Here is a 25,585-nt window from a genome sequence, read left to right on the forward strand (position 1 = left end):
ACAATTTTACAATTTGCTCAAAATTTTCTGGTTGAAATCAAAAATTTTCCTTGAATGAGTACTTGTTGCATGTGAGAACAAATCTGACTATATTAGTGCTCACAGCAACTGTTATTTTTGAAGTTGCTATTTTGAGTTCAGCTGGAATTAATTACAAAAGCTGAAGACTTTTTACTGCCTGAGAAATAATATTTACTCATAAAATCTTTGTAAAAAGTTTTTTCAGTAAATTTTAAATGTTCTATAAAAAATATCATTTTTACTAAGAAAGCTCAACCTACGTATGGTGGTGTCAGAGATAGTAATGTGAGATGACTAACCCCTGTTTTATATTCTCAGGCAGACACAATGTGATTACAGTGAAGACCCCACTCCACATTCACACTGTGGTTTGCGATGAAGTTTCCAATGTGCAGTGATCTTCATGGCAGTGGGAAGTGCATAGGCAATGTGAAGCGACTTGGAACACTGATGGATATGTTGTAAAAAATTTAAAGCATAATGTCTGTTGATGACAGCGCAGCTCTGTCAATACCAGTCATCCAATAAAATGCTTTTTAGCAATCTTGGCTTGTGAAGTTTTCTTCACTTATGATTAAATAAATATATCAACACAATTTTTTCAAAGTTGTAAAGTTATTTTTTATACAGCTGTTACTGAAAGAATTTAAAGATGATGATCCAACAGTTTGTCATTCAAATCATGAGTCATTCCTGTCAAGCTGGAATGAAAAGTACTTTAATAGGAGACAAGTAAACCTGAGATTGGAGGAATAACTTTGAGCTGAATATTCATCCCATTAACATTTTACAAATCAAGGACAGAAGCAATGTGCAGAAACAGAATTAATGAAGAGTCAGATTAAAATTCTCTATCAACTGGTTCTCCATCAGATGTTAGTGAAATAGCAGTATATCGAGATATGATCAATACATACATTTCAATCAACAGAAAGTTGAATTTCCCACCACACTCTCCAGAGTTCCCAAAAGCATTCAAAACACAATGCAAGAGGCTGCCTGAAATATTTAAGTGTGCATCCTTCTCAAAAATGCTGTTGCTTCCCATTAAACATAAAATGTTAAGACCCCAAACTACAGCCAACCAACAATAATAATCTCCAATTGTAAATTGTGAGAGAAACATAAAAAATTAAAAACAGCTGTTTTATCATTCTTAACAAAAATTTATTTTGTTAATGCAATAACATGAGTAATTCCATTTTGTGTTTTCATTCCACTGATACACTATGGGAACGTCTACTCAAACAGAAATTTTACTTTGCATCCAGTGGATTCAAAAGCTCAACACACAAAATATTAGCCACTCGCTCAAATGAGGATGCTGAACACTCTGGAAGGCTGTATCTTGTCTAAAACAGATACCACGTAGTCATGTGACCCTATAGACTGACTTAAGTCAGTGAAGTTGTGTGTACGTGCCTGTTAGTTGCATGGAATCAGCGCAGTAAGGTGAGTCAAAATGGTAGAATTGGAAAAAGGAGCTAACATGTTTGGACATGCCCATGACAACGCCATGAACAAAGTTGCCTATCTGTTGGTTTGTAAATGTGGACAGTGCAATATTCTACAAGATGTTATCATTCACAGCCATGTAACTCCGGACAATAATAGTGGTCCTATAAAGATCCTAACCAACAGGGACCTGAAATGAGAGTCGCACCTTGTCAATGACAATCTGTTAGCAACTCTACAGGAGCTGCTCCTGTCATTGAATTCAGGCCCACCTCAGTAAGTTTCCAAGTTAATACTGTGTAAGAAACTGCATTCAAGGTTCACTTGGAGTCATGTACCTTGCAAATGTGGGCCACACAACACAAAAAACTGGACAGCACCTAACTGGAGGCATGTAACAATCTGACACCAGCGATTTTGCCTCTTTTTCAATTGATGCAAGGCACCGAGAGCACCAATGACCCAATGTGGAATTTAACTCTTAATTTGTGAAATGTTTAGTCAAATCAGATTTGATGCTGTATTGGTTTCCTCCTCCCCTCCCCCCCCCCCCCCCTTCTTTATTTCAACATTCCCAATTATCAAGCATTGCCACAGCACATATCCATGGTGATCATGTTGTGGGCACTCCTGTCTTTGATGATAACAGTCATTTTCACAGAGCAACATATGCATAGTCCTAGTTTTACAAACATCCTGGCATCCTATTGCACTTTGACTGCCTCACTATATCACCCAAACTTAAACCCACAGAAAATGTCTGGGACTATTTGTAACTGCTGGTGAAACACAGCAATCAATATTCCTGCAACTTGTTAGCTTTACAAGATCTGATCATCAGTGAGTTGCTTTCGCTGTATCCCATCTGAAGCAGCTTGTGTAATTTCTTCCACCCCAAACTGAGGAAAATTTGGGAGCTCTGCAAGTATTATGAAGAGTCACTTTTACTTTACCTTCAGCTCTGGTGATTTACTTTCTCCAACCTATATACTTTCAATTGTAGAGGCTGTGGCTCAAATCAAATCTAATTTTCTAACACTAAATGAAGTTTGAACTATCAATTCTAGAAAGTATTATAACTGCAACATTGAATTGATTACAAAGATGTAATTCCTGTAACATGCAAGTGAAGTCAAATAAGCAGACTTCTTTTACATTTTCAAGAATTAAATCAATATTCTCATACTCTCCAATACACTACTGACCATTAAAATTGCTACACCAAGAAGAAATGCAGATGATAAACGGGTATTCATTGGACAAATATATTATATTAGAACTGACATGAGATTACATTTTCACGCAATTTGGGTGCATAGATCCTGAGAAATCAGTACCCAGAACAACCGCCTCTGGCCGTAATAAAGGCCTTGATATGCCTGGACATTGAGTCAAACAGAGCTTGGATGGCATGTACAGGTACAGCTGCCCATGCAGCTTCAACACAATACCACAGTTCATCAAGAGTAGTGACTGGCGTATTGTGACGAGCCAGTTGCTCGGCCACCATTGACCAGACGTTTTCAATTGGTGAGAGGCCTGGAGAATGTGCTGGCCAGGGCAGCAGTCGAGCATTTTCTGTATCCAGAAAGGCCCGTACAGGATCTGCAACATGCGGTCGTGCATTATTCTGCCGGAATGTAGGGTTTCACAGGAATCGAATGAAGGGTAGAGTCATAAGTCGTAACACATCTGAAATGTAACGTCCACTGTTCAAAGTGGCGTCAATGCGAACAAGAGATGACATGTGTAACCAATGGCACCCCATACCATCACACCGGGTGATACGCCAGTATGGCGATGACAAATACACACTTCCAATGTGCGTTCACCGCGATGTCGCCAAACACTGATGCTGTAAACAGAACCTGAATTCACCCGAAAAAATGACGATTTGCCATTCGTGCACCCAGGTTCGTCGTTGAGTACACCATTGCAGGCGCTCCTGTCTGTGATGCAGCATCAAGGGTAACCGGAGCCATGGTCTCCAAGCTGATAGTCCATGCTGCTGCAAACATCATCTAACTGTTCGTGCAGATGGTTGTTGTCTTGCAAACGTCCCCATCTGTTGACTCGGGGATCGAGACGTGGCTGCACGATCCGTTACAGCCATGCGGGTAAGATGCCTGTCATCTCGACTGCTAATGATACGAGGCCATTGGGATCCAGCACGGCGTTCCGTATTACCCTCCTGAACCCACCAATTCCATATTCTGCTAACAGTCACTGGATCTCAACCAACGCGAGCAGCAATGTTGAGATACGATAAACCGCAATCGTGATAGGCTACATTACGACCTTTATCAAAGTCGGAAACGTGATGGTACGCATTTCTCCTCCTTATGCGAGGCATCACAGCAACATTTCAGCAGGCAACACCGGTCAACTGCTGTTTGTGTATGAGAAATCGGTTGAAAACTTTCCTCATATCAGCACGTTGTAGGTGTCGCCACTCGTGCCTACCTCGTGTGAATGCTCTGAAAAGCTAATCATTTGCATATCCTGTCGGTTAAATTTCGCGGCTGTAGCACGTCATCTCCATGGTGTAGCAATTTTAATGGCCAGTAGTGTATTTTTAAGTACTATTACAAAACAATTATGGCACTGAATTAGACTTTGTGAAACACTTTTCCACATAGTAAAGGCTTACATATTATACATTAATTCCACAGTATTACAATCGTGCTACTACCATGTCATTGCTCTACTTTTTACCATTGTTTCCACTATGTTCTTTAACTTTCACCTATTGAAGTACAATTATTTGATTAGCTTTATTATCGCAGTATTTTTCTCCACAGTACTGTCCCTTCTGTGAACTTAACATAATTACAAATGTTATTTCATTTATAATGCTACAGCATAAACCATTATTAAAATGAAGAGCATCAGTGGATGTAATTTCAGTAGCAGACATTAGTTCACAAACCATACATTGTTAAGGTGTTGAAAATCTGAAGACATGGATCCTATCAAGCTTAGTCTTATAACACAAGCAACCATTTTCCTCAATTGCAAACTTCAATTATGTTTCATCATATAGTTACAACATTTTAGGAAGGGTATCAGTTATTTCGATAAGGAATCCAGTCAGGTATCTAACAGCGCATTACCTGTTGCTGTGGATTGGGTTCTTTACTAATATTTTCCTTGCTCTCTCAGTTGTGACTATACAAAATTCATTATTACATATACACACAAACAAAGCAGAGAGAGAGAGAGAGAGAGAGAGAGAGAGTGTGTGTGTGTGTGTGTGTGTGTGTGTGTGTGTGTGTGTGTGTGTGTGTTTTCTCAGAGTCTTCTTACTTTAGAAGCCGCGTAATTTTGAATAAAACACTTGAGCTTTCGACAGCTTTCTCTGCCGTCATGATCAAGAGCTGAAACCAATGACTACCAGAGAAAGCCAGAGAGGCACAATCACAGAAGGCAAGTTGGGCAGCTCCTAGCAGCTCCGACCTGCAGCGGGACCGAAGGATGTCACAGGGCACAAGTAGCCAGCACCATGTTTTAACTCCCTGTGCATTGAGCTCAATGTTCCTTACAAACATGCACCACTCTGGGCCTCTATTGAAGGTTCCAGAGACTAGCCATTACAACTCAATAAGAAGAACACCATGCCAGATCTGGCGGTCAGTGATTTCAACCCCTGATGATGATGACGATGATGATGGAGAAAGCTATCGAAAATTTGTGTGTTTCACTCGAAATCATGCAGCATGTAAACAGAGAAGATTTAAGTAATGTATGTATGTATGTATGTATGTATGTACGTATGTATGTATGTACGTATGTATGTATGTACGTACGTATGTATGTACGTACGTATGTATGTATGTACGTATGTATGTATGTATGTATGGCTGGGATCTCCACCCAAACAACTATATATAAATTTCAGTCAAATTTGACATACAATGCGCAAAGTTCACATGCATCAGCACCATGGGGTTCATAACCTCCTAGCTCCAGTAGGGGCAAAAAATGTGTTTTATCGGACCCGCCTTGTGGTGCAGACTTACAGTACCATTTATTGTAGGGTAGCATATTTTTGAGATGAGTCCTGCGAGTCTTGTTACCCGCAGTGTCACTGGTAAACACTATGACAGCTCTTTGCTCACCAACTCTTCAACAGCATTTACTTGTGGGATGGATCATTTTTATGCAAGATTGCACTTCTCTGCATATTGCACAGCCAGTGAAGTGACTGCTGCAGAGGTATTTTGAAAATGCTAGGACTATCAGCAGTCATTTCCCTACATAAACAAATCACCTGATCTTAATTCATATGAATTCTGGGTGAAATGTTATCTGAAAGATGTTGTGTTCAATGCTCCAATTACTTCATGCTGAAGTGTGACTTCTGAGACACTTCGATCTGTTGTAGAACAAGCTGTTACTCAATTCAACTTATGGCAGAAAATGGTGGATAGCATATTGAACATGTCTTGCACCCGTTTCACGATGATTAGAAACTGATGTCATTTTGATTTTTATGCAGTATTTGGCCCCAGGACAATTGAAAATTGATGTCACCTTCCTTTTTAGACAGTGTTGGGCCTAAGGACAATTACCGACAAGTTTTTCTCTTCCAATGTGGTACAACTCTGCCACGGTGGATGGGCTTATCTATCTACCAGTGCCACAACTGAGAACTGCTGAACTTGTGCAGTCATGCACATTGACCAATACAGATATTGTAATTCGTAGAATAGAGTTCAGAGGCCTATCCCAGTTTTTGTATAACTCTGGAGCACGTCTAAAACTCTTTTCTCTGTATTATCAATAATGCTTCATATTACAAGCCATCTTTTACCCAAATTTAGGCTTTAGCATTCCAGTAATTCAAACTTAATTTCATAAAACATCTTCCACCAGCCTTGCACAACAACACTAACATTTGTGAAAATTGCAGCACCAAGAAGAATAAATATGACTAAAATGGATTTTGTGCGGAACAATAGGTACCTGACAAAACATAAATGATTAAAATTAAAGAACTGTAAACTATACCAGAGAGAGAATTCAATATAATGTGAAACCACAAAGCACCAGCAGGTTCAGCTGCAGAACTATGGTTAAGTGCCATAGCCTCCTTACGTGTTGGGCCATGTTATTCAGATTAGGCACAATGGAGAATGGCAGTGTGTTAGCCCACAGCATATAAGCAACAATCACAGAAGGAAAAGCTGAATTGAATGTCACCCAAAAAACACTACAACTTATCATTCAGCTTGCCAATGAAAGCATTCATATCCCCTCTGAATTTTATGGTGTTTGTACAATGGAAACTAACACAACGACCTGTCTTACCATGCCAGCCTGGAGCAGACACATCCCACCATAGCACATTTCCGTATACTGCTACTAGTGTGTGTCAGTGTGAGTGCACCGAGCGTAGTGTACCACATGTGTGTACTTAAATGAACCTCCAACTGTATCAGCAGAGGCTGGCCACTAGAAACCATCTTTAGGAAGCGTGCACACGGCATGGTCTACACGCCGCATGTCTACCGGTGATTTCTTTTAGTTCGTACCACTCACATAAGTTGTTCTGTGTATCGCTTCTGTTGCACCTTCTGTATATTCTTTTGTCTTGTTACATGTGAAGTCACAAGAGGCTTATTTCCATTAATGTTCAGAGATTTATGAATAAAGCCATATTTGTGTTACCTGGATCAGTTTCATGCATAACTAAGTTACTACACAACTGGCAACGAGTTTCCGCTTGTGTTGTCTTTAAGTGTGGTGCAATTACGTTTAGTCATTATGAATGCTGTGCTACCAGCCCTGACTGAACAGATTATTTCGGCCGTGACCACTTTGTTAGCTTCCATTAAACGACAGGGTATCTTTCCACTGGTCTATCCATCCACTTTTCCTCCATATGATAATTCAGCTGAGGATTGGGAAGCTTACAAAAACAGATTCGGACAGCATTTTTTGGCTTTCAGTGTGACACTTTAATTTCTGCAAAGCCTTATTCCTCTCATGAATTACACTTAATTATTGTCTTGCTACCACTGCAAACAAACACGTCATAGTGGCGTGTGTTGAACTCTACCAATGGCACAAGAAACCACACCACTCACATATGGCCTGGGCAGCTGAACATCATGGCCTTAGCTGTAAGTGTCAATTTGTTATCGATGCCCATAATAACTCTTATGCTGACTCTTTGCTGTGCAACCAAATTACATGGTTAGCTCTAGACAAAGAAGTGCACCAGAAGCCTATACTCGGAGAAAAAAAAACCATTGTCAGAAGTTTTGCAAATAGCACAATCTTTTGAAGTTTCTCAGGCACCGTATGACCAAACTGAAGTGAGAAGAAATGTGGTAGTAGTGTCACGAGATGTTCCCACTAGGATGACAGAGAGCTTGCACAAGGAAGCGGCAGTGGTGGCAGTAAATATGCAGACCCAGTGCCGAGCAGACCACCGCCGACCCAAGCAGTTGCGACCGCCACAGAAGCAGTGTCAGCATTTTCTGTTTCGATCTCGTCCTTTCTGTTTTGTCCAGCACAACGGTTCAGTAGGCAGTGGGCTACTTGTAATGCTTTCTGGAAGGACAGGCACATTTCCTCCATGTGTCATTTGCCGAAGATTCCTCAGGATGTGGACATGGATGTAAACTGTATGACTCCAATGCTTGCGACTTCTCCCAAGTTGTTTATCGAGTTAAGTGTTTTCCACAAAGAGCTCTGGCAACAGGTTGAAACTGGTGCTGTAGTGGCGTCATTGAATTCTAAAAACTATGTGAGTTCAGGCTTGGCACCATTGATACAGTCATGTGAAAGCTGGTCAGTTGTAACAAACATAACACTGAGCTGTTGGGGCAATTTACGGCATCTGCTTCTTACAAGTCGGTGCTTTGTCCCATTACATTTTTGGTGGTTGCTGATGCTGGTGTTGAGAATCTGGTCGGGATGGATGCATTTCAGGTCTTTGTAGTTTTTATCACCGATGCAGTTCACCTTGTGTCCAAACAGGTACTGTGTTCTCTATTGTAAACACAGTGTGAGGAGTTTTTGGACTTGTTTTTGGAAGGCATAGAGTTTGCTATGAATTTTTCTGCTCATATTTCTGAAAAATCTATGGCTAGGCCTCGTTTCTGTTGCGCACATCCTATTCCTCTCACCCTGAATTATCAGGTGAAAGCAGAATTGGACAGACTTCAATCTCTGGGAGTGGTGCAACCTGTTATGGCTCATGAATGGTTGTCTCCCCTGGTTTTAGTAAGGAAGACACCGGGAAACTTTGCCTCTGTGGCAACTTCAGTACTACTGCCAACGCCCAGCTGATCGTGAATATGTATCATCTCCTACACCAGAAGCAACTGTTGGTGAAAATATTGGGTGGCCAGTACTTTTCTCAAATTGATTTGTCCGACACATATCTGGAAGTTTCTGTGGACAAAGAGTATGGGCGAGTTGTGATTTTGAATACTTGTTTTAGTCTCTATAACACTATCTTCCAACAATTTTTAGAGTAAATTGACAATGCCTGTCCTGGGTTGCATTAATTATCTGGATGATACTGTTGTCACGGGCTCCCCCATGGCCAATCACTTGAAAAATTTGCACACTTTTTTCACTGTCTTACAATCTCCAGGCTTACAGTGCAACTTCATGAAACCTCAGTTTTTTCAACCTTCTGTTGTTTATTTGGAGTTTGAGGTCTCTTAATATGGGATTCACACTCTGCCAGACTCCATCTCCAATGTTATGTCTATGCCTCACCTCTCATCCACAAAGGACTTTCAGGACTTCCTAGGGAAGATAGACTGCTACTGTAACTTCCTGTTGGGAGAGGCCACATTTGCCCACCCATTGCATGCCTTATTACGTAAGATTGTACCTTATTGCTGGAGCCCAGACTGTGAACTCGCTTTCAAATGTTGAAATCCGAACTACTCTTGGCCCCTTGTTTAGTTATGTTCTCTCTGGAACAGGTCATAGTTTTGGTGACTGACGGCTCACAGTACGGCCACGATGTGGTCCTAGTGCACCAATATGCCGAGGCCTCTGGATGCCTTGTTGCTTTCACCTCTCAATCTCTCACTCCTGTATAGAAGCGTTACTCTCAGGTGGAAAAAGAGGCTCTTGCCATAGTTTATGCTCTCCAGAAATTTCATGGTTTTTGTATGACTTCAAGTTTCAACTTATTACTGACCATTAACCCCTGGTTCTCTTGCTTAACCCTCACACTTCCTTACCTGACAAGGCAGTACACCATCTACAATGCTGGGCACTGTTCTTGTGTTGCTACAATTATGAAATCCATTTTAGACTTACATCTAAACATACCAATGCAGACGCCTCGTCCCATCTTCCTGTGGGCCCAATCCTGGCTTTGACTGTGAAGAACTGCTTTGCTTCCATTTTGATGCTGAAACACAGACCTTGGTCATGGGTTTCCCAATTAAGACTTTGCGCATAGCAGCTGCCATTGTCATTGTTTTGCTGTTGTCCATGGAAGACCTCTCTCCTGGAGTAGTCATTCCTGCCATGTTATACCACAAGGTTCTATGCCTTCTCCACCAGGGCCATTGGAGAGCTTCGCACACTAAAGTGTCAGTTAGAAGACATGTTTTTTGGCCTGGGATTGATGTCAAAATTGGTGTGGCTTGTGAGTAATGAGTCCGACAACAGGCAGCTCCAAAGGCATCTCTGTCTTCCTGGCCCACTCCTCACCAGCCATGAGAACGCATTCATGTCAACTTTGCGAGTCTCATCTTGGATTCCTATTGGCTTTTGATTATGGATGTATTTTCCTTAAATTCTCTGGTGTGCATTGATGTCAGGTCAGGTCACAATTCATAAGTTGTTGAGAGTTTTTCTATTGGGAGTTTCCTTATACCTTAGTTTCTGATAATGGGCTCCAGTTTGTTTCTTACACCTCTCAATTGTTGTATTCCCATCACATCATTCATCATGACACCTCAAAAATCAAATGGTGAGGTGAAACAACTAGTGCATAGGTTCAAGTCCCAAACAAAAAAGTTTGCTGTGCATTCTTTGTGGAACATATGCCCTTCTTTATTTTGTGAGCACCTATTACTTCACGCCTACAGGAGAACAGAGCCTGGCTGAGTTGCTTCACACCTGGCTGCCACGAAAGCTCCTTCGACTTCTGTGGCCTGCGCTGCAACTTCCATGATCAAGTTCATCTGGCCACTTCGTGCCTGGATCGCCATTGTGGGCATTGGGGTTTGGTCACTGGCCCAAATGGATATTGGCCTGTTTTCCACCACTGGTGATTTGTCTTTGTGACTCCGTACAGTTGATAGGCTGGTGCTGCGCCAATTTGATCAGTTACGTCCCTGCTCACCACTTTGTTAAGCTGTGCCCCTGCTCACCACCACAAGCTATCAGTTCGCAGGTGCAGCCCCTGTCGCCACAGTCCGCCCCATGGCCCTTGCGTCGAGTCCTTCATCACCTGTTGTGGAGGTGCCCCCTTTCCCTTGACTGCCTCCTCCACGAGTGATACCCTGGGGTTTGAGCTTCCCAGCACCAGGTACCAGTCTGTCCCCAGCCTTGGGTCCGCTGCTGCAGCCTGCCATCCTGGTGAGGCTGCCTCCACTGGCCCCCCTAGCCATCATCACCGGTGTGTCCAGACCCATCTCCTCCACAGCGGGACTTACCCGCTGAGGATGCTGCAGAGATGATGATAACACCCTCCTCCCTGGTGCCCACCCAACACATCGTCCCACTCCTACCATCAGCACTTTCTGCTGCCATTCCAAATCTGGTGGATGTCTATCTCGTTGGGTTGCTGGCATCTCCTCCATCACACGGTACCCTCTTTGCACAAGGAAGATGGGTGCTGTATCCTGCTATTAGTGCATGTGAGTACGCTGAGCGTAGTGTCATATGTGTACTTAAATTGACAGCCAACTGTATCACAGTGGGCCAGCCATTAGAGGCCACCACGCAATCTACCTGCGACTCATGCCTATGTACGTTCAGAGCAGTGCTGATTCACTTTCACTATGTTCTTTTAGTTTGTATCACTTACATCAGTTGTTCTGTGTATCGCTTCTGTTGCACCTTCTGTATGATTCTTTTGTCTTGTACATGTGGAGTCACGAGAGGCTTATGTCCATTATTGTTCAGAGGTTTATGAATATAACCGTACTTGTGTTACTTGGGTCGATTTTGTGTAACACTCTGTTATTACACACACATCATGGTTACATGCTACACAACTTCTGGAAGATGAAAATGAAGTTTCAGAAACCATTTTCACAGTCATGTTTACACATTAGTCCAACCTTGAATGTGCTAGCTCTATGAAACATAGGTTTCCAAAATGCCAGTTGTCCTGAATGAATGGTGTCTGTAAATTAACTGCCTGATTTTGTCTGTGTGAGAAGTGAGGTTATAAGTACTTTCACAATATTTTTTAATGAAGAGAGAGAACAATTTCCTCATGGATGTCACTGCACTAATGAGGAGAATGACTAGAAAGAGGGAGACGAGGAGGAGGAGGAGGAGACTGTAAGAGACGAGATATTTAAAAAGCTTATCACCACCAATTAACGTTTTGTGGAAAAAGGTCAAAAATGATCAATGATCAAACATTATGCTAATATAACCTTTTGGAGACATGAAATGGCCAAAAAATTTCTGAATGAGTGAAGACGCATTCATACTCCTATGAACAGAATTACCAAATTTTTGTCGCTAAGTACTGGCCGCGACCATAGCCTTTGCCCCTAAAAGACAGAGTGAGCGTAGCAGTTTACAGATTAATTAATTGTGGAAGAGGTAATTTGACTGCCGGAACTACATTTCCAGAATCGTTATTTGAGTGCCTGCATGACTACTCACAAGTGGTAACGGGAAATCGATTTTTGAGAACTGGTTTGGAATTTCCCTGTAAATATGGTAACAGAAAAGTTTACATCCTTTGCTGTATTCCAATGGTTAGTTTACAATGTGTATGAGGTTGTAAAGTCCATTACAACTAAACTACCTACATGGTGGTCATCTTATGATATGGTCACAGTGAATGGTTCAGTACATGCTCATTACTCCAGACAACATCCTTGTATCCTGTGATTCCACATATGTACCACTGTCATTGTCTTAACACCAAGCCCTATACTGAGACATCACAATATGACAAACCCATTCCCTGAAAATCAATCATTCTTCCTGTTCAACTGTACTCACATGCTGCTGATGTGATATCTGAAGCTGATAAGCCATACTGAAACTTGCTTTTACATTCCCACTTTGTTGGATCTTCACACACTGAGCTTGGTGAAACTCTGATTTTTCTGGTCACTCAAGAGGGGCCACCACTGGACCTATGTGTGCCATCTCTCTGAAATCTTTATTCCAAATTTTTATTGTGCACTGCCCCATATACCTCCCGAGTTTGGATTCATACATTTTTTCTGGACACTAAAGTTTTCAGAAATGGTGGTGTAGATTTCATCCGCAAGTATGTGCAATCAATCAAAATATAGAGAGAGCTTGTGTTGTACAAAAGGTTGTTTTTCCACAATTCACATAGAGTATTAACAACTATTCAGTTGTATCACATGATAATAGGATTTAGCTAAAGAAACTCTGTGATATTTTTACACTGTACTTATATTCACCATAGTGATGTTAAAGTTAGTTTTCCATTATTACGTAAAGCAAAATTACTGTCCAACTATTGAATTTAATCTCATGATGCAATTTATTGGATAATTTTTGTCTGTTTCCTTGTGGCAAAAATTAAATTACTGCATTACCAAGGCAGGCAATTGAGAAACAAAATACATAGATCATGATGAGAACATGTACACATTATACACATTCTTTTATTAGTAAATTGAGACAGCAACAAGTTCATTTTCTTGATTACAAAACTGAATTCATCACACCTTTCAAAGAATACACACCATACTTTAAAGATAACAATAATAAAGTACAAAAATATCATACCTGGTCTGGTGTTCCAGAATTTCCAGACTTGTCGCTTGAAAGAGGAAGTTCAAATCTAGTTGTTTTCGTAATTTTTCTTACACTTAAAGATGATATAGGTGTAGAAACATATATTTTTTCTTGATTGTGGTGGTCTTTTATGTCACTGTAAGTCAATGATGTGGAATTTCTTAGAACCGCTTTCACTGGACTGGCACTTCTGAATGATGCTGACTGCAAAGATTCAGAGATTCTGGAAATATTTACTTTCTTTGCTGTTCTCCCTGAGACATTTAACTGATAAATTTCTTCAGAGAGTCCTGTCTGAGAGACAGTTCCCACTGAATTTAGACTGTTATGAAAATTACGCTTTCTTTTCATCCCCCTAACTATTGGACGTTTAAATGATGTCAAGCGATTCACAGGAGGAGTGCCATTTTGATATGCCAGCTGTGCAATTATGTCATTTTCTTTATCTTTCCTTGTTGAATCAACATTGGTACTGTCAAATGTATTACTACTGCAAGTATGATATGAACCACTTGTGTTTGAACCACTCTCACTTAAACAAGATTTGTAGTCCATGGGCGAAAATGGTTTTATTCCGGATAAGCGAGTGTTGTTCAGATCTGCTGAAGGAGAAACTCCATTAATAATTTTTATTTTATTTTCTTCTTTGGTTGTGTTTAATATTTTATTTTTTGGTTTGAATACTTGATCTGCAATAAGAAAACACACAATTGAATTAATCCTTTACTAATAGTGTTATTATATTACCAAAAGGAAAATTCACTTGAAAAATGGCAAAATTACACAAGACAAATGGCAGCCCATCACTTACATTCAGGAGGCAAAAAATGAGAAACTCAGATTCTAGGGTGAGATGGACCCTTCTGTGGTTATAATGAGGGAAAACAAGGATGATGGCTTGCTTCAATAAGAATTAAACCATGTGTGCAATCAGATCCTAGGGCTGAAAGATGGATTTTAAATACCAGCTATGTATTGGACAAAAACAAGATGAGTTAAGCACTAAGCACTCATCAGTTCGTAATTCAAGGAGGGATTAGAGGAAAGATTGACTGCAACCAGAGACAGGAAATTTTAAGATGATGCCCTTTATTAGAAATTCCCAACGTTAAGCAGGACTGAAGAACAAGAATGTATGACAGGTGTTTGGTTACACTTAGTCATGTATGTGGAAGGAGTGTAGTTATTGACATACACGCTTAGGGAATGGGATGAGTGTGGTAAAAATAGGAGAGGTGAGACTGGTGAAAATGGTAGTATAACAGAGAAACTGGAGAACAAGATGAAGAGAGACTCCATAAAGACAAAAGGTTGCTGGAGGAATGCGCAAAACATAATTGATAATAAATTAATCTTGCAACAACAACAAAAGGAAAAGGAGGTAGATTAGAGTTTAATGCTCTGTTGACAGCAAAGTCATTAAAGACGAGGCATCAGTTTGGTTTAGGGAAGGATGGGACAAGAAATCCATTGTACAGGTACTCTTTTCAAACAAACTATTCTTCATTCGCCTTAAGCAATTTAGAAAAATCACAGAAAATCTAAACCCAGATAACTGGATGGGAATTTCAACTGCAGTTCTCCTAAAGGCAAGTCTGGTGTCTTAGCAAACTTTACAACAAAAGATAGTTGGTAAATACATTGAAAAGATGGGTGAAAAATAAATAGGACTGCAAAAAGATTGGTGAAGAGTGTTAAATGGAGAATTGCTCATAGGAAAAAAAAAGAAAACCACAGGTCACAGAGCAAATATTGCTGAAAAAGGAAAAAATAATCACTAGATTGAGAAAAAGAGATTACTAGGTAGAGGAAATGACATCACTAGATGGAGGAAAGAGATTTCTAAGACTGCCTCCATGTGTTCTCACTACTGATAGAGGAAATGATATCACCAGATAGAGGAAATGATGATATCACCAGATAGAGGAAATGATGATATCACCAGATAGAGGAAATGATATCACCAGATAGAGGAAATGATATCACCAGATAGAGGAAATGATATCACCAGATAGAGGAAATGATATCACCAGATAGAGGAAATGATATCACCAGATAGAGGAAAGAGATTGCTAAGACTGTCTCCATTTGTTCTCACTACAGGTAAATCTCTCTCGTTCTGGGGTCTGGGTGACATGCCCCTCAGTACAACCAATCCCTCCTTTCTCCATGTGGAAGGAGAAACAGTTCTTAAAGCTAGGTACATTTTTTCCTAACTCTGGATGTGTATATCAGCTGTGCTTTGAATTCTGCCTCCTAAAAAAGGTAATGCTCAGCCGTTCTTCCCCCTTAAACTTTTTCATGTTAACCACACAATATCTCATTTTTGCTCGAAGTGTAGCAAAAGTAATGACCACACAGTAGTTCTACACTGTTTCCTCCATTATAGGTGTTTTGCTATGCATAATGAAGTTTATAGAGGCAACCTTGGAGATATAAAGGACATAGAGCAAGAGATCATATGCCTACTGGTGAGTGAGTTGTAGTAGCGCATGGGATACTAGACACAAGGAGAATAAAAATGTGTTCTATTAGCTAAGAACATCATCTGATTCTACATATTTTTCAATAACAGAGCAGAAAGTTCTACTTTAGAATGCTATGATTTCATACCGTACTATGATTACAACATGTATTGTGCCTAAAATTATAGGATGAGGTAATATCAAGATTTAGCAGCACCTGTCCACAGCAGATATAGTTGGTATCACATAGAACTAGTGGATACATCATTTCCAGTTCAGAGATTAGCCATCACTTACTCCAGTTCTTAATGCCCATTGACTGCTTTTTCTTCAAGGATAACTTAAGTAGTTATTTCAAAATAGTTCAGCAAATAGGATGAAACTGAAAACATATCTGTGAAGCAATAAATACACTGTGTTTCAAAATGAATAGGCTTTGTAGCATTTATTACACTCAACTTACAATAATAAATAATACATCAAGTAAGAGAGCAACTCATACAGTTTTTCTTACAAGTGTTCAATGTGAGCACTATTCATCACACGTAGAGTTGATAGGCGAGTTCTTCCCAAACCTTGATCAGAGTGCCTGGAGTAATTGTTGCAACAACATTTCTAAAGTCAAGTACATCAGCTAGTAGTGGAGGAAGCACATATGCTTGATCCTTTATGAACCCACAAAGGTAAAAATTGAATGGTATCAGGTCATGTGTGATTGTGGAAGTCATGCAAACAAGCTCTCTCATCTGGTCTCTTGCAGATAATCCAGCCATCAGGTACAGCAACGGTTAACCAATCACGTACGGAGTGATGCCAGTGAGGCAGCGCAGTATCTTACTGCCAAATAAAGTTCTGTGGTTCAGCTTCTTCCAATTGAGGAAACAGCCATAGTTCTCACACATTAAGCTGAGAAACACCAGTTACAATTACTTCAGCAAGAAATAAAGGCAGGTAAACTTTCTCCCAGGATATGGCACAGAAAACAATCAATTCAGGGAAGCCTTGTTGCAACTGTACCATCTCATGCGGATCTGCTGACCCCTAAATGTACACGTTATGTGTCTTCATGTTTCCACTTATGTGAAGTGTCAATTCTTCACTGATACCACAAGTCTTCATCGTCATGCAGCAACATTTCAATTACAAACTTGGCACGTAAACTGTAGTCTGTAAGAGCAAACGGTAATGACACAGTTGTAAGTGTCTCCTTGAGAGTCTCCACACACATGCCACTGAATTGCTAATTCATGACTAGCCTTCTGAACTGATTTCCTGGGATGGATGTGTGAAACATTCTCACTTGTTCAACACATTCTTGGCTGTTCCTTATTAAATGGAATATAGCATATTCCAGGTATGTAAAAAAAAACTCTTTGAACTGCTCTTTCATTTGATGTATCATTTATATTTTTTAGTTGAATATAATAAAAGCTACAAAGCCTTAAAAATCTGTATATTCATTTTGAAATATACAGATTTCAACTGTATGTCATATACAACACAGATAAAGTGTATTCCAAGTGGTGAAGGATGTGGTTTTAAAATGAGAACAGTTATTTATCAACCTTTAATGTTAATTTCATGGTGGTATGATTAGAATGCAAAGCTCTTTTGTATACTTAAAATACAATGATAAGCTAAAACACGATGACCACCTCTTTAACTGCACGTTGGTCCACTTTCAGAACACAATACAGAATCAATTCTGCATAACATGCATTCAACAAGTCCTTGGTAGGTTTATGGAAGTATGTGGCTCCAGATCTCTACAAAAACGTTACACAATTCCTCTAAATTGCAGAATAGAGATATGTGGGCATGGAACTGCTGCCAAATGTTTTCCATTGGATTCAGCTCAGGCAAGTTCAGTGGGCAAGACATCACCACGAGTTTACAATAATGCTCCTCAAACCATTGTACCACGTTTCTGGACTTGCAACACACAGCTATTCTGCTGGAACATGCAGTCCGTCTTATGTAAGACACCAAGCATGAAGTGATGCAGGTGGTCTGCAATAATGTTCACACTGTCCACAGCTGTAATTGTGCCTTTGATTACCAACATAGGTCTCATGGAAACCCAGGCCAACATCACCCACAGTATAAAACTGTGTCCACTAGCCTGTGACTGTGGCACATTGCATGTTTCAAGCAGCCATTTACTTGGATGACAGTGCATCTAGACATAACTGACCTAGTTTAACAAGAAATAATTCATCCCACCAGTCAGCACATTTCCATTGATCCATGGTCTGATCTCTACGATTCCATGCCTGCTGCAATCATAAATGACAACACTGTTGGTTCAATATGGGAATATGTGGGAGCTGTCAGCTGTGAAATCACATCTGCAGCAATATGGGCTGAACGGCAAGCTCTGAGATACTTATGCCTGCACAAGCATTGTCCTCAGTCATCAGATCTACCAAAGGTAGCAACATATCCTGCTTTATAGATTGGGCAAGTCTTTGACCTCCACATTCTTTGATTAAAGCATGGACATCTAACACCTTTTTGCCTATTTGTGGTATCACTGTTCTTCAACCACTTACAAACAGCTGACCAGCTTTGCTGTTTCCTAGATACTCATTCCCATGTTAGGCTGAACCAATCTGCCTTTTGTCAAAATCGCTTGTGTCATGAGAACCTCTTATTGTTGCTAGAATGATTCCTCCATCTCTGCTCTGCTTATATACAGGGTGATTATAATTAAAGTTTAACTTTCAAAACACGTCAGAATGACATCAAATTGCAACAGAATATTATCAAAGAAGGGGGAAAACATATGGCAGGAGGAGGGGGGGGGGGTGATAACTGAACAATAGACGGCATGTATGTGTCAGAATATGTAAATGAAAACACCTGTCCATGTGCACGACCTATTGAAGTTGGTATAAACACACCGGTTACACAGTTTTTCCTTCTTTACCATCTCTAACATTTGCCATGACTGTCTCAATGAAGGTTTGCACTCTGCTTGTAAAGCTGTATTACAAGAATGATTACTGTGCACAAGTCACTCTGCAGAAGTTCTGTACACTGAAGGGTTTGAAAAAAGGCGTTGGTCTGATGACTGCCATGGGTGTGGAGAAAATTATTCAAAAAGATTCTTTTGGTGTGCAACCCGGTAGAGGGAGGAAACGAATTGATTTGACTCAGTGGAAGCAGTAGCCACAGCAATGCAGGAGGAGATGAGAGGTGGTGTGCAAACATATGAATTGCCCAAACATTGGACATACCCGTGAGCATGGTGCGTAAGATCCTACGAAACATCCTTCTTTGCTATCCATTCAAAATTACCCATGTGCGTGAGTTGCTTCCTGTTGAACCGCCAGCAAGAGAGACCTTTGCTTTAGAATTTCTTGCTCTCATGGAAGTGGACAATGACTGGCCGTGGAAGATTTTGTGGTCAGAGAAAACCCACTTCCATCTCACAGGATAAGTCAATACACAGAACTGTCGAATTTGGCCAATGGAAAATTCACATGCATATCAACCAGCACAACTTCATCCTGAAAATGTCACTGTGTGGTGCGGGTTTACGGAATCATTTATCATAGGGTCAAATTTTTTCCGAAGAGACAGGTGCTTCTGGTCCTGTTACCTGTACCATCACTGGTAAGTGTTATGAGTGTCTACTGCAAAACCACGTCATTCCAGCTCTCCAACAGTGTGGTTGTGTAGATGGGGTCATTTTTATGCAAGATGGCGCACCTCCACACACTAAAAATCCAGTTAAGCAGCTACTGAAGCACCATTTCGAAAATGCTAGAATTATCAGTCGTCATTTCCCTACAGCCTGGCTGTCCCGATCACCTGATCTTAATCTGTGCGACTTCTGGCTGTGGGGCTATGTAGAAGATGACGTGTTAAGTGTTCCGATTGCAAACTTAGCTGCACTGAAGGCATACATTGCACAACACATTCTGAATGTGACTCCAGAAACACTTCGATCAGTTGTGGAACATGCTGTTTCTCGATTTCAACTTGTTGCAGAAAATGGTGGACAGCATATTGAACATGTTTTGCACAGAGAAAAAGAAAATAATAATCCAATTTGATTTTGATTAATGCTTTTTATGCAGTTTTTGGACTCAGGACAATTAAAAACCAATTTTTCCGACCCGATGCACTATGACCTTGCTGTGGTGGATGGGCTTATGTAACTAACAGGATCACACCTGCACACTCATGCACACTGATTAGTACAGTTTAACGTCAAATGTACACCTTAGGCATTTCTGTATGATTCATTTGTAATTTGTAGTCGACTACTATTAAATTATGGTGCTTATAGCACCGTCTATCGCTAAAGTTTGTAACTATTTATTTTTCTACTGCCATACATTTTCCCCCTTCTCCAATAATATTCTGTTGCAATTTGACATCATTCTGAGCAGTGGTGTTATTTCTACAGTGGTTTGAAAGTTAAACTTTAACTATAATCACCTTACTACATCATCTGCCTGCTACACCACCATGTGTTCATCAGTCTCAACAGCTGTGGCCAGAAGGTATTGGTTCAGTGTATATTCATTATATTATGGTCATTTTTCGGCTACGGGCATACCAAGAGCAATTGTAATATGTCACAGCTTCATACTTAATCAACACACGTAATATGATTCTTACTAGAGCAATCTCTAAGTGCTGATCCACTCTCAGAGGTCTTCTGAGACGATACAGTTTCTTCTCGCATGTAGTGATATTTCTCGGAACCCTAAAAACAAAGGAAATAACACAAATAAACCACAATATTACAGTGAATTAACAGTATGAATAATAGTGTTAGAGATAGTATATAAGATATTGCTGATATCAAAAAGTCAAGATTTCTGCAATTTTCTTAAATGGACTTGGAAATGTTTGCAGTATAATACCATGATTGATAGCAACTAACTGGAATGACTACAACCAAGAAGACTGCAAAAAAATGTTACAGTGCAATGCAATGATCATTTTCATATATAAAATTCAAAGCGGAAGGATAAGTTTAAGTATGTATTGCTGCAAAAATCACATCTATTTAAAATAAAAGTACAAAGTTCACATCAATTACAATATTTTAAATAGGGAAGGCAAGACTACTAACTAGTCACCAAAGCACAAATTTAGTTTTCGAAATTTAAAGCAATGATACAGGAAAAGAAAAGAAATTTACAAGGGGAAGTGGAAGAACAAACAAGAAAAAGAAAGGGCAATAAACATGAGTTAAATCAAAGAAAAGTTAATCCAAGAAAGACGTTAGCTGCTTAAACAATCCAGAATAACGAGGGCCTGAACTTTTGACATGTAGCAACAAACACTTATTTTACTTTAATTTGATTTCTTTTTTCTATTTTGACAATATTGTTCTGGACTGTAGGCTGTGTCATGTTACAAAATGGTGTACCAACTTTTTGACCACTATTGCAAGTGGCTTTCACCAGTGTAAGTAATACACCTACAACTAAAACCATGCTAATTAATATACAATTTTTGCTCCTTCCCTTTAATTCCTTAAAAAGAACATAAATAAAATTTTTAATCTCACTGCATGTTGGGAGTAGAGATGGAGGGAGCTCATAATCCTCACTTGATTTAATTTGAGATGGAATTTTAATGGTTCATGTTGGGGAATCCAGAGATAGCTACTTCTGTTACTTGCTGCTCCTCTCACTGTGTCTAGTGTAATTGGGATGGTTATCCATCATGTGCTTACTGCAAAGGTGTTTTCAATCAGGGAGTATCTTTCGGAAATTTACTATGCCCACAAAGGTCTATGAACTTTTAGATGTTTTTTCTAATGACGTATTGACTTATTTGTGTGCGTGTGGTGGGGGAGGGGGGGGGGGGGGAGGCACACGTTGGGGGCTGGCTGGGAGGGGGTGTAGCAGACCCCTTAAATTGGTGAGGGGCGGCAGCAGACCGCGGGGAGGCAATGGGCCGACAGCGTAGGAGGGGGGGGGGGGGGGGGGGGGGGAGATGAGTGGGAGGTGGGGTGGCGGACTGGGGGATGTCATGCACAAACCGGGGGTACGGGGGTGGGAGGGCCACAGACCAGGAAGGGGTGCCGCGGACCGGGGTGAGGGGGGGTGGAGGATGGGGGGGGGGGGGTTTAGGGAGTTTTGAAGGGAAGAGTAGGAAGCAGGTTTTAGAGAAGAGGGTAGGAAAAGGAGGTTTCGAGGGGAGGGTAGGAGTGGTTGTTTGGGTGAAGTTTTGGTGGGGATAAGAAGGAAAGTGTGAGGGTGATGAGGGTGAGGATGAAGGGAAACGCAATCTTACACGAGCACACTGTTTAGCATCACCACCAGCCAGATCAATTAAAAGACAGAAATATCTAGAAGTGACACCTGTTGCTGTTCAGGGATAAACTGCGTGCAAATGTCTGTAATGACATACATATAGCTGAGTAACTGTCTCAATGAGAAAGGTTGACCCCACAAAAGCAATGTACCAGGAACTTACAAATGAAAGGCGTGATGTAAGTGAAAGGAGTTGGCCAGGTGTCCTCTTAGATAATGTCGTGACGCTGACACTGTCAGGAGAATCTTTCAGTAGATCTGATACTTCCAAATCTGAAAACAAATCAAATGAATATTTTATGCACAAAATAATTTCAATCATGCATATTATTGCTCAATGGGAAAACTGTTTTAAATAAATGAAATGCATGAAACAAGTGATGGGTGTTCCTCTCTGAAGGAATCAAATTTCCTGGGACTAATACAAGCATTTTGTATGTCTACATTTCAATAATTTGTCCCTGTAGTAACCATCACTCATACAGAACGAAAAATGCAAAACATCTTTTCCTTTAATTAATATACAGGGTGATTCAAAAACAATACCACAACTTTAGGAATTTAAAACTCTGCAACGACAAAAGGCAGAGCTAAGCACTATCTGTCGGTGAATTAAGGGAGCTATAAAGTTTCATTTAGTTGTACATTTGTTCGCTTGAGGCGCTGTTGACTAGGCGTCAGCGTCAGTTGATGCTAAGGTGGCGACCGCTCAACAGAAAGCTTTTTGTGTTATTGAGTACGGCAGAAGTGAATCGACGACAGTTGTTCAGCATGTTTATACCAACGTTTAATACACCACATATCAAGAGGTTTAACACCATACTTCGTTCGAAATGCACGCATCCAGCAAGCATTTGTTCACAGCCTGTGACAGAGCCCTTCATCACTGGCCTCCAAGAAGCCCTGATCTTACCCCCTGCGATTTTTTCTTATGGGGGTATGTTAAGGATATGGTGTTTCGGCCACCTCTCCCAGCCACCATTGATGATTTGAAACGAGAAATAACAGCAGCTATCCAAACTGTTACGCCTGATATGCTACAAAGAGTGTGGAACGAGTTGGAGTATCGGGTTGATATTGCTCGTGTGTCTGGCGGGGGGGGGGGGGGGGGGGGGGGGGGGGGGGGCATATTGAACATCTCTGAACTTGTTTGTGAGTGAAAAAAAACCTTTTTAAATACTCTTTGTAATGATGTATAACAGAAGGTTATATTATGTTTCTTTCATTAAATACACATTTTTAAAGTTGTGGTATTCTTTTTGAATCACCCTGTATATCTTCCAACACCAGTACTCACATGTGCTAATAGTAAAAAGCTTGTGTCAAATATATAGCCAGTTTTCATCATAGCTACAAGGAAGATGAAGGATTCAGTTCCACTCTACTGGGAACAGTGAAGTTACACCAATCATTTCAGAATTATATATTTGTACACAAAACTATTTAAACACTTATCTTATTCAATGTTCATCTCCCCAACTTTGCACTTAAAATATGTAAACAAGGCAGCGCGTGTGAGTGTGTAAAAAAGGAGGCAAAGGCATGTCTGTTTTCAAGTTTTACAAACAATAATGCCAGTTGTCGCACTTGTTTGTGTGCCTACTGACATTACTAAATACGGTCTTTCACCTCCTGAAGGTAAACACTGGTCAGATATGCTGTCTCATGATTTTACAGTTTCCTCAAGTGACTTTTCCCTTTCATTCAATATCTGTTCTTTTACAGTTTTTATAAATCAGAGTTAATTCCACAGTGTGTACAACATATAATCTAACAGTAATTCAGTCAATGTCTGGGCCACTATGTGCTTAGAGTGGTCAGAATCTTTTCAAATACAGAGGGTTGCCTATTTCAATATTTCTCATTTGTGACTGTCATCAGCAGTCAGTGCTAGTTAGTTAGTTACATGTTCCATGGATCATCTGACTAGTCCTTTTATCAAAATAATATGGAACCATTTAGTTTATGGGATGTAAACATGTTTATGGGCTACAAACATAAACATGATACAGTTAACATTAATGAACACACAATTTTTTAGTCCTACTCATGCAACTTCACATAGGAACTTTTTTATTTATTTTTTTTTTGTTTTTTCGGGCTACCACTTTTTAAATAGAAATTCGCCTGTGGAACAGGACAAGTTGTTCAGGAGAAATGTCTAGGTTAGATTTAAAACTTGCTTTTCTACCCATCAGACCTTTCATGTCATTGGGCAAGTGATCAAAAAAATTTTGTTGGTGCATGTTGAACTTCTTTCTGAGTCACTGACAGCTTCAGCAATGAGTAATAAATGTAATTTTTTCCTCTAGTGCTGTAGGTATGGACATCACTGCTCTTCTCAAGTTGTGATGAATCAGTTATGATGAGTTTCATTAGCAAATATATGTATTGTGGCAGTGCAGATACAATGCCACACTCCTTGGAGAGGTACCTACATGATAACCACAAGTGAACATCACTTATTATTCTTACTACTCACTTCTGTGTAATTCGCACTTCGTAAGTTTTGAGTTACACCACAAAATTATTCCTCAAAACTGAGTGGAAAAAATGCAAAATATGTAAGGACAGATAAAAAAAAAATCTATTCAGCAAGCAGTGGCAGGAGAACACACATGTAAAAGGTATTACATATGCAAGCTTTCAGAGCCAGTGGCTCCTCCTCCCAGCAGATGAGTTGAAGGGGAAGTAAGAGGGGGTACAGGAAAAGGTCTGATGAGGTTTAGGAAAAGGGGTAGAGATCGGAAAAGTCACCCAAAACCCTGGGTCAGGGGAGACTTACCAGACAGGGTGAAAAGGAAAGACTGACTGTTGATGACTGCACTGGGCGAGACCTGAAAACCTGAGAGAGTAAAGCTCGAAGACAGGGTAATAAGTAGACAGAGATTCAAATCTGCAACTAAACTGCTCAAAGATGATCAAGAAAAGGCTATGCTGTGTAGTGGATCATAAACTCCTTTTCCTAAACCTCACCAGTCTTTTTTCTTCACCCCTGTTCCATCCCCTTCAACCCTTCTGCCACAAGAAGGACCCATTGGCTCCAAAAGCTTGCATACAAATACCTTTTGTATGTGTGTTCTCCTGCCACTGCTTGGTGAGTAGATTTTTTTTTTATCTACCCTATTACGTTTCCAAACATTGATTATTTTCATTGATAAAATATGTAAGGAGGCTGATTTGTTTGTTTCCAAGACTAACAATCATATAAAGAGTAAAAGTAGCTGAACTTAACTGCTAGAAAAGCTCAGTAATATGCTTCTACCACAACAAGTTTTCATCAATGTGGATACCCAAAAATTTCGAGCATTCTACCCTATTTATTGTCTCCTGCCCGTGTGCTGGTATTACTATTTGTTGTATGGAATTAAATACAGTGTATTTTCTCAAAATTTAGGGGCAGTTCATTTT

General features: G+C 40.2%; 1 protein-coding gene across 4 annotated transcripts in view; it reads right to left on the bottom strand.

The window, feature by feature from the left end:
- The window catches only part of LOC124796418 (serine/threonine-protein kinase greatwall), a 138,833-nt gene that overhangs the window by 30,400 nt on the left and 82,848 nt on the right, over positions 1-25,585 (bottom strand). For 3 of the 4 annotated variants that reach the window (XM_047260598.1, XM_047260595.1, XM_047260597.1), the window contains 3 exons: positions 22,338-22,447; positions 20,523-20,610; positions 13,417-14,114 (listed from right to left, as the gene is read on the bottom strand). In XM_047260598.1, the coding sequence (XP_047116554.1) occupies positions 13,417-14,114; positions 20,523-20,610; positions 22,338-22,447 (896 nt within the window). The remainder of the gene's footprint in view (positions 1-13,416; positions 14,115-20,522; positions 20,611-22,337; positions 22,448-25,585) is intronic. The other variant, XM_047260596.1, reaches the window with a different exon arrangement.

Source organism: Schistocerca piceifrons, chromosome 4 (assembly GCF_021461385.2).
Source record: "Schistocerca piceifrons isolate TAMUIC-IGC-003096 chromosome 4, iqSchPice1.1, whole genome shotgun sequence".
In the NCBI taxonomy this organism is placed as follows: Eukaryota; Metazoa; Arthropoda; class Insecta; order Orthoptera; family Acrididae; genus Schistocerca; species Schistocerca piceifrons.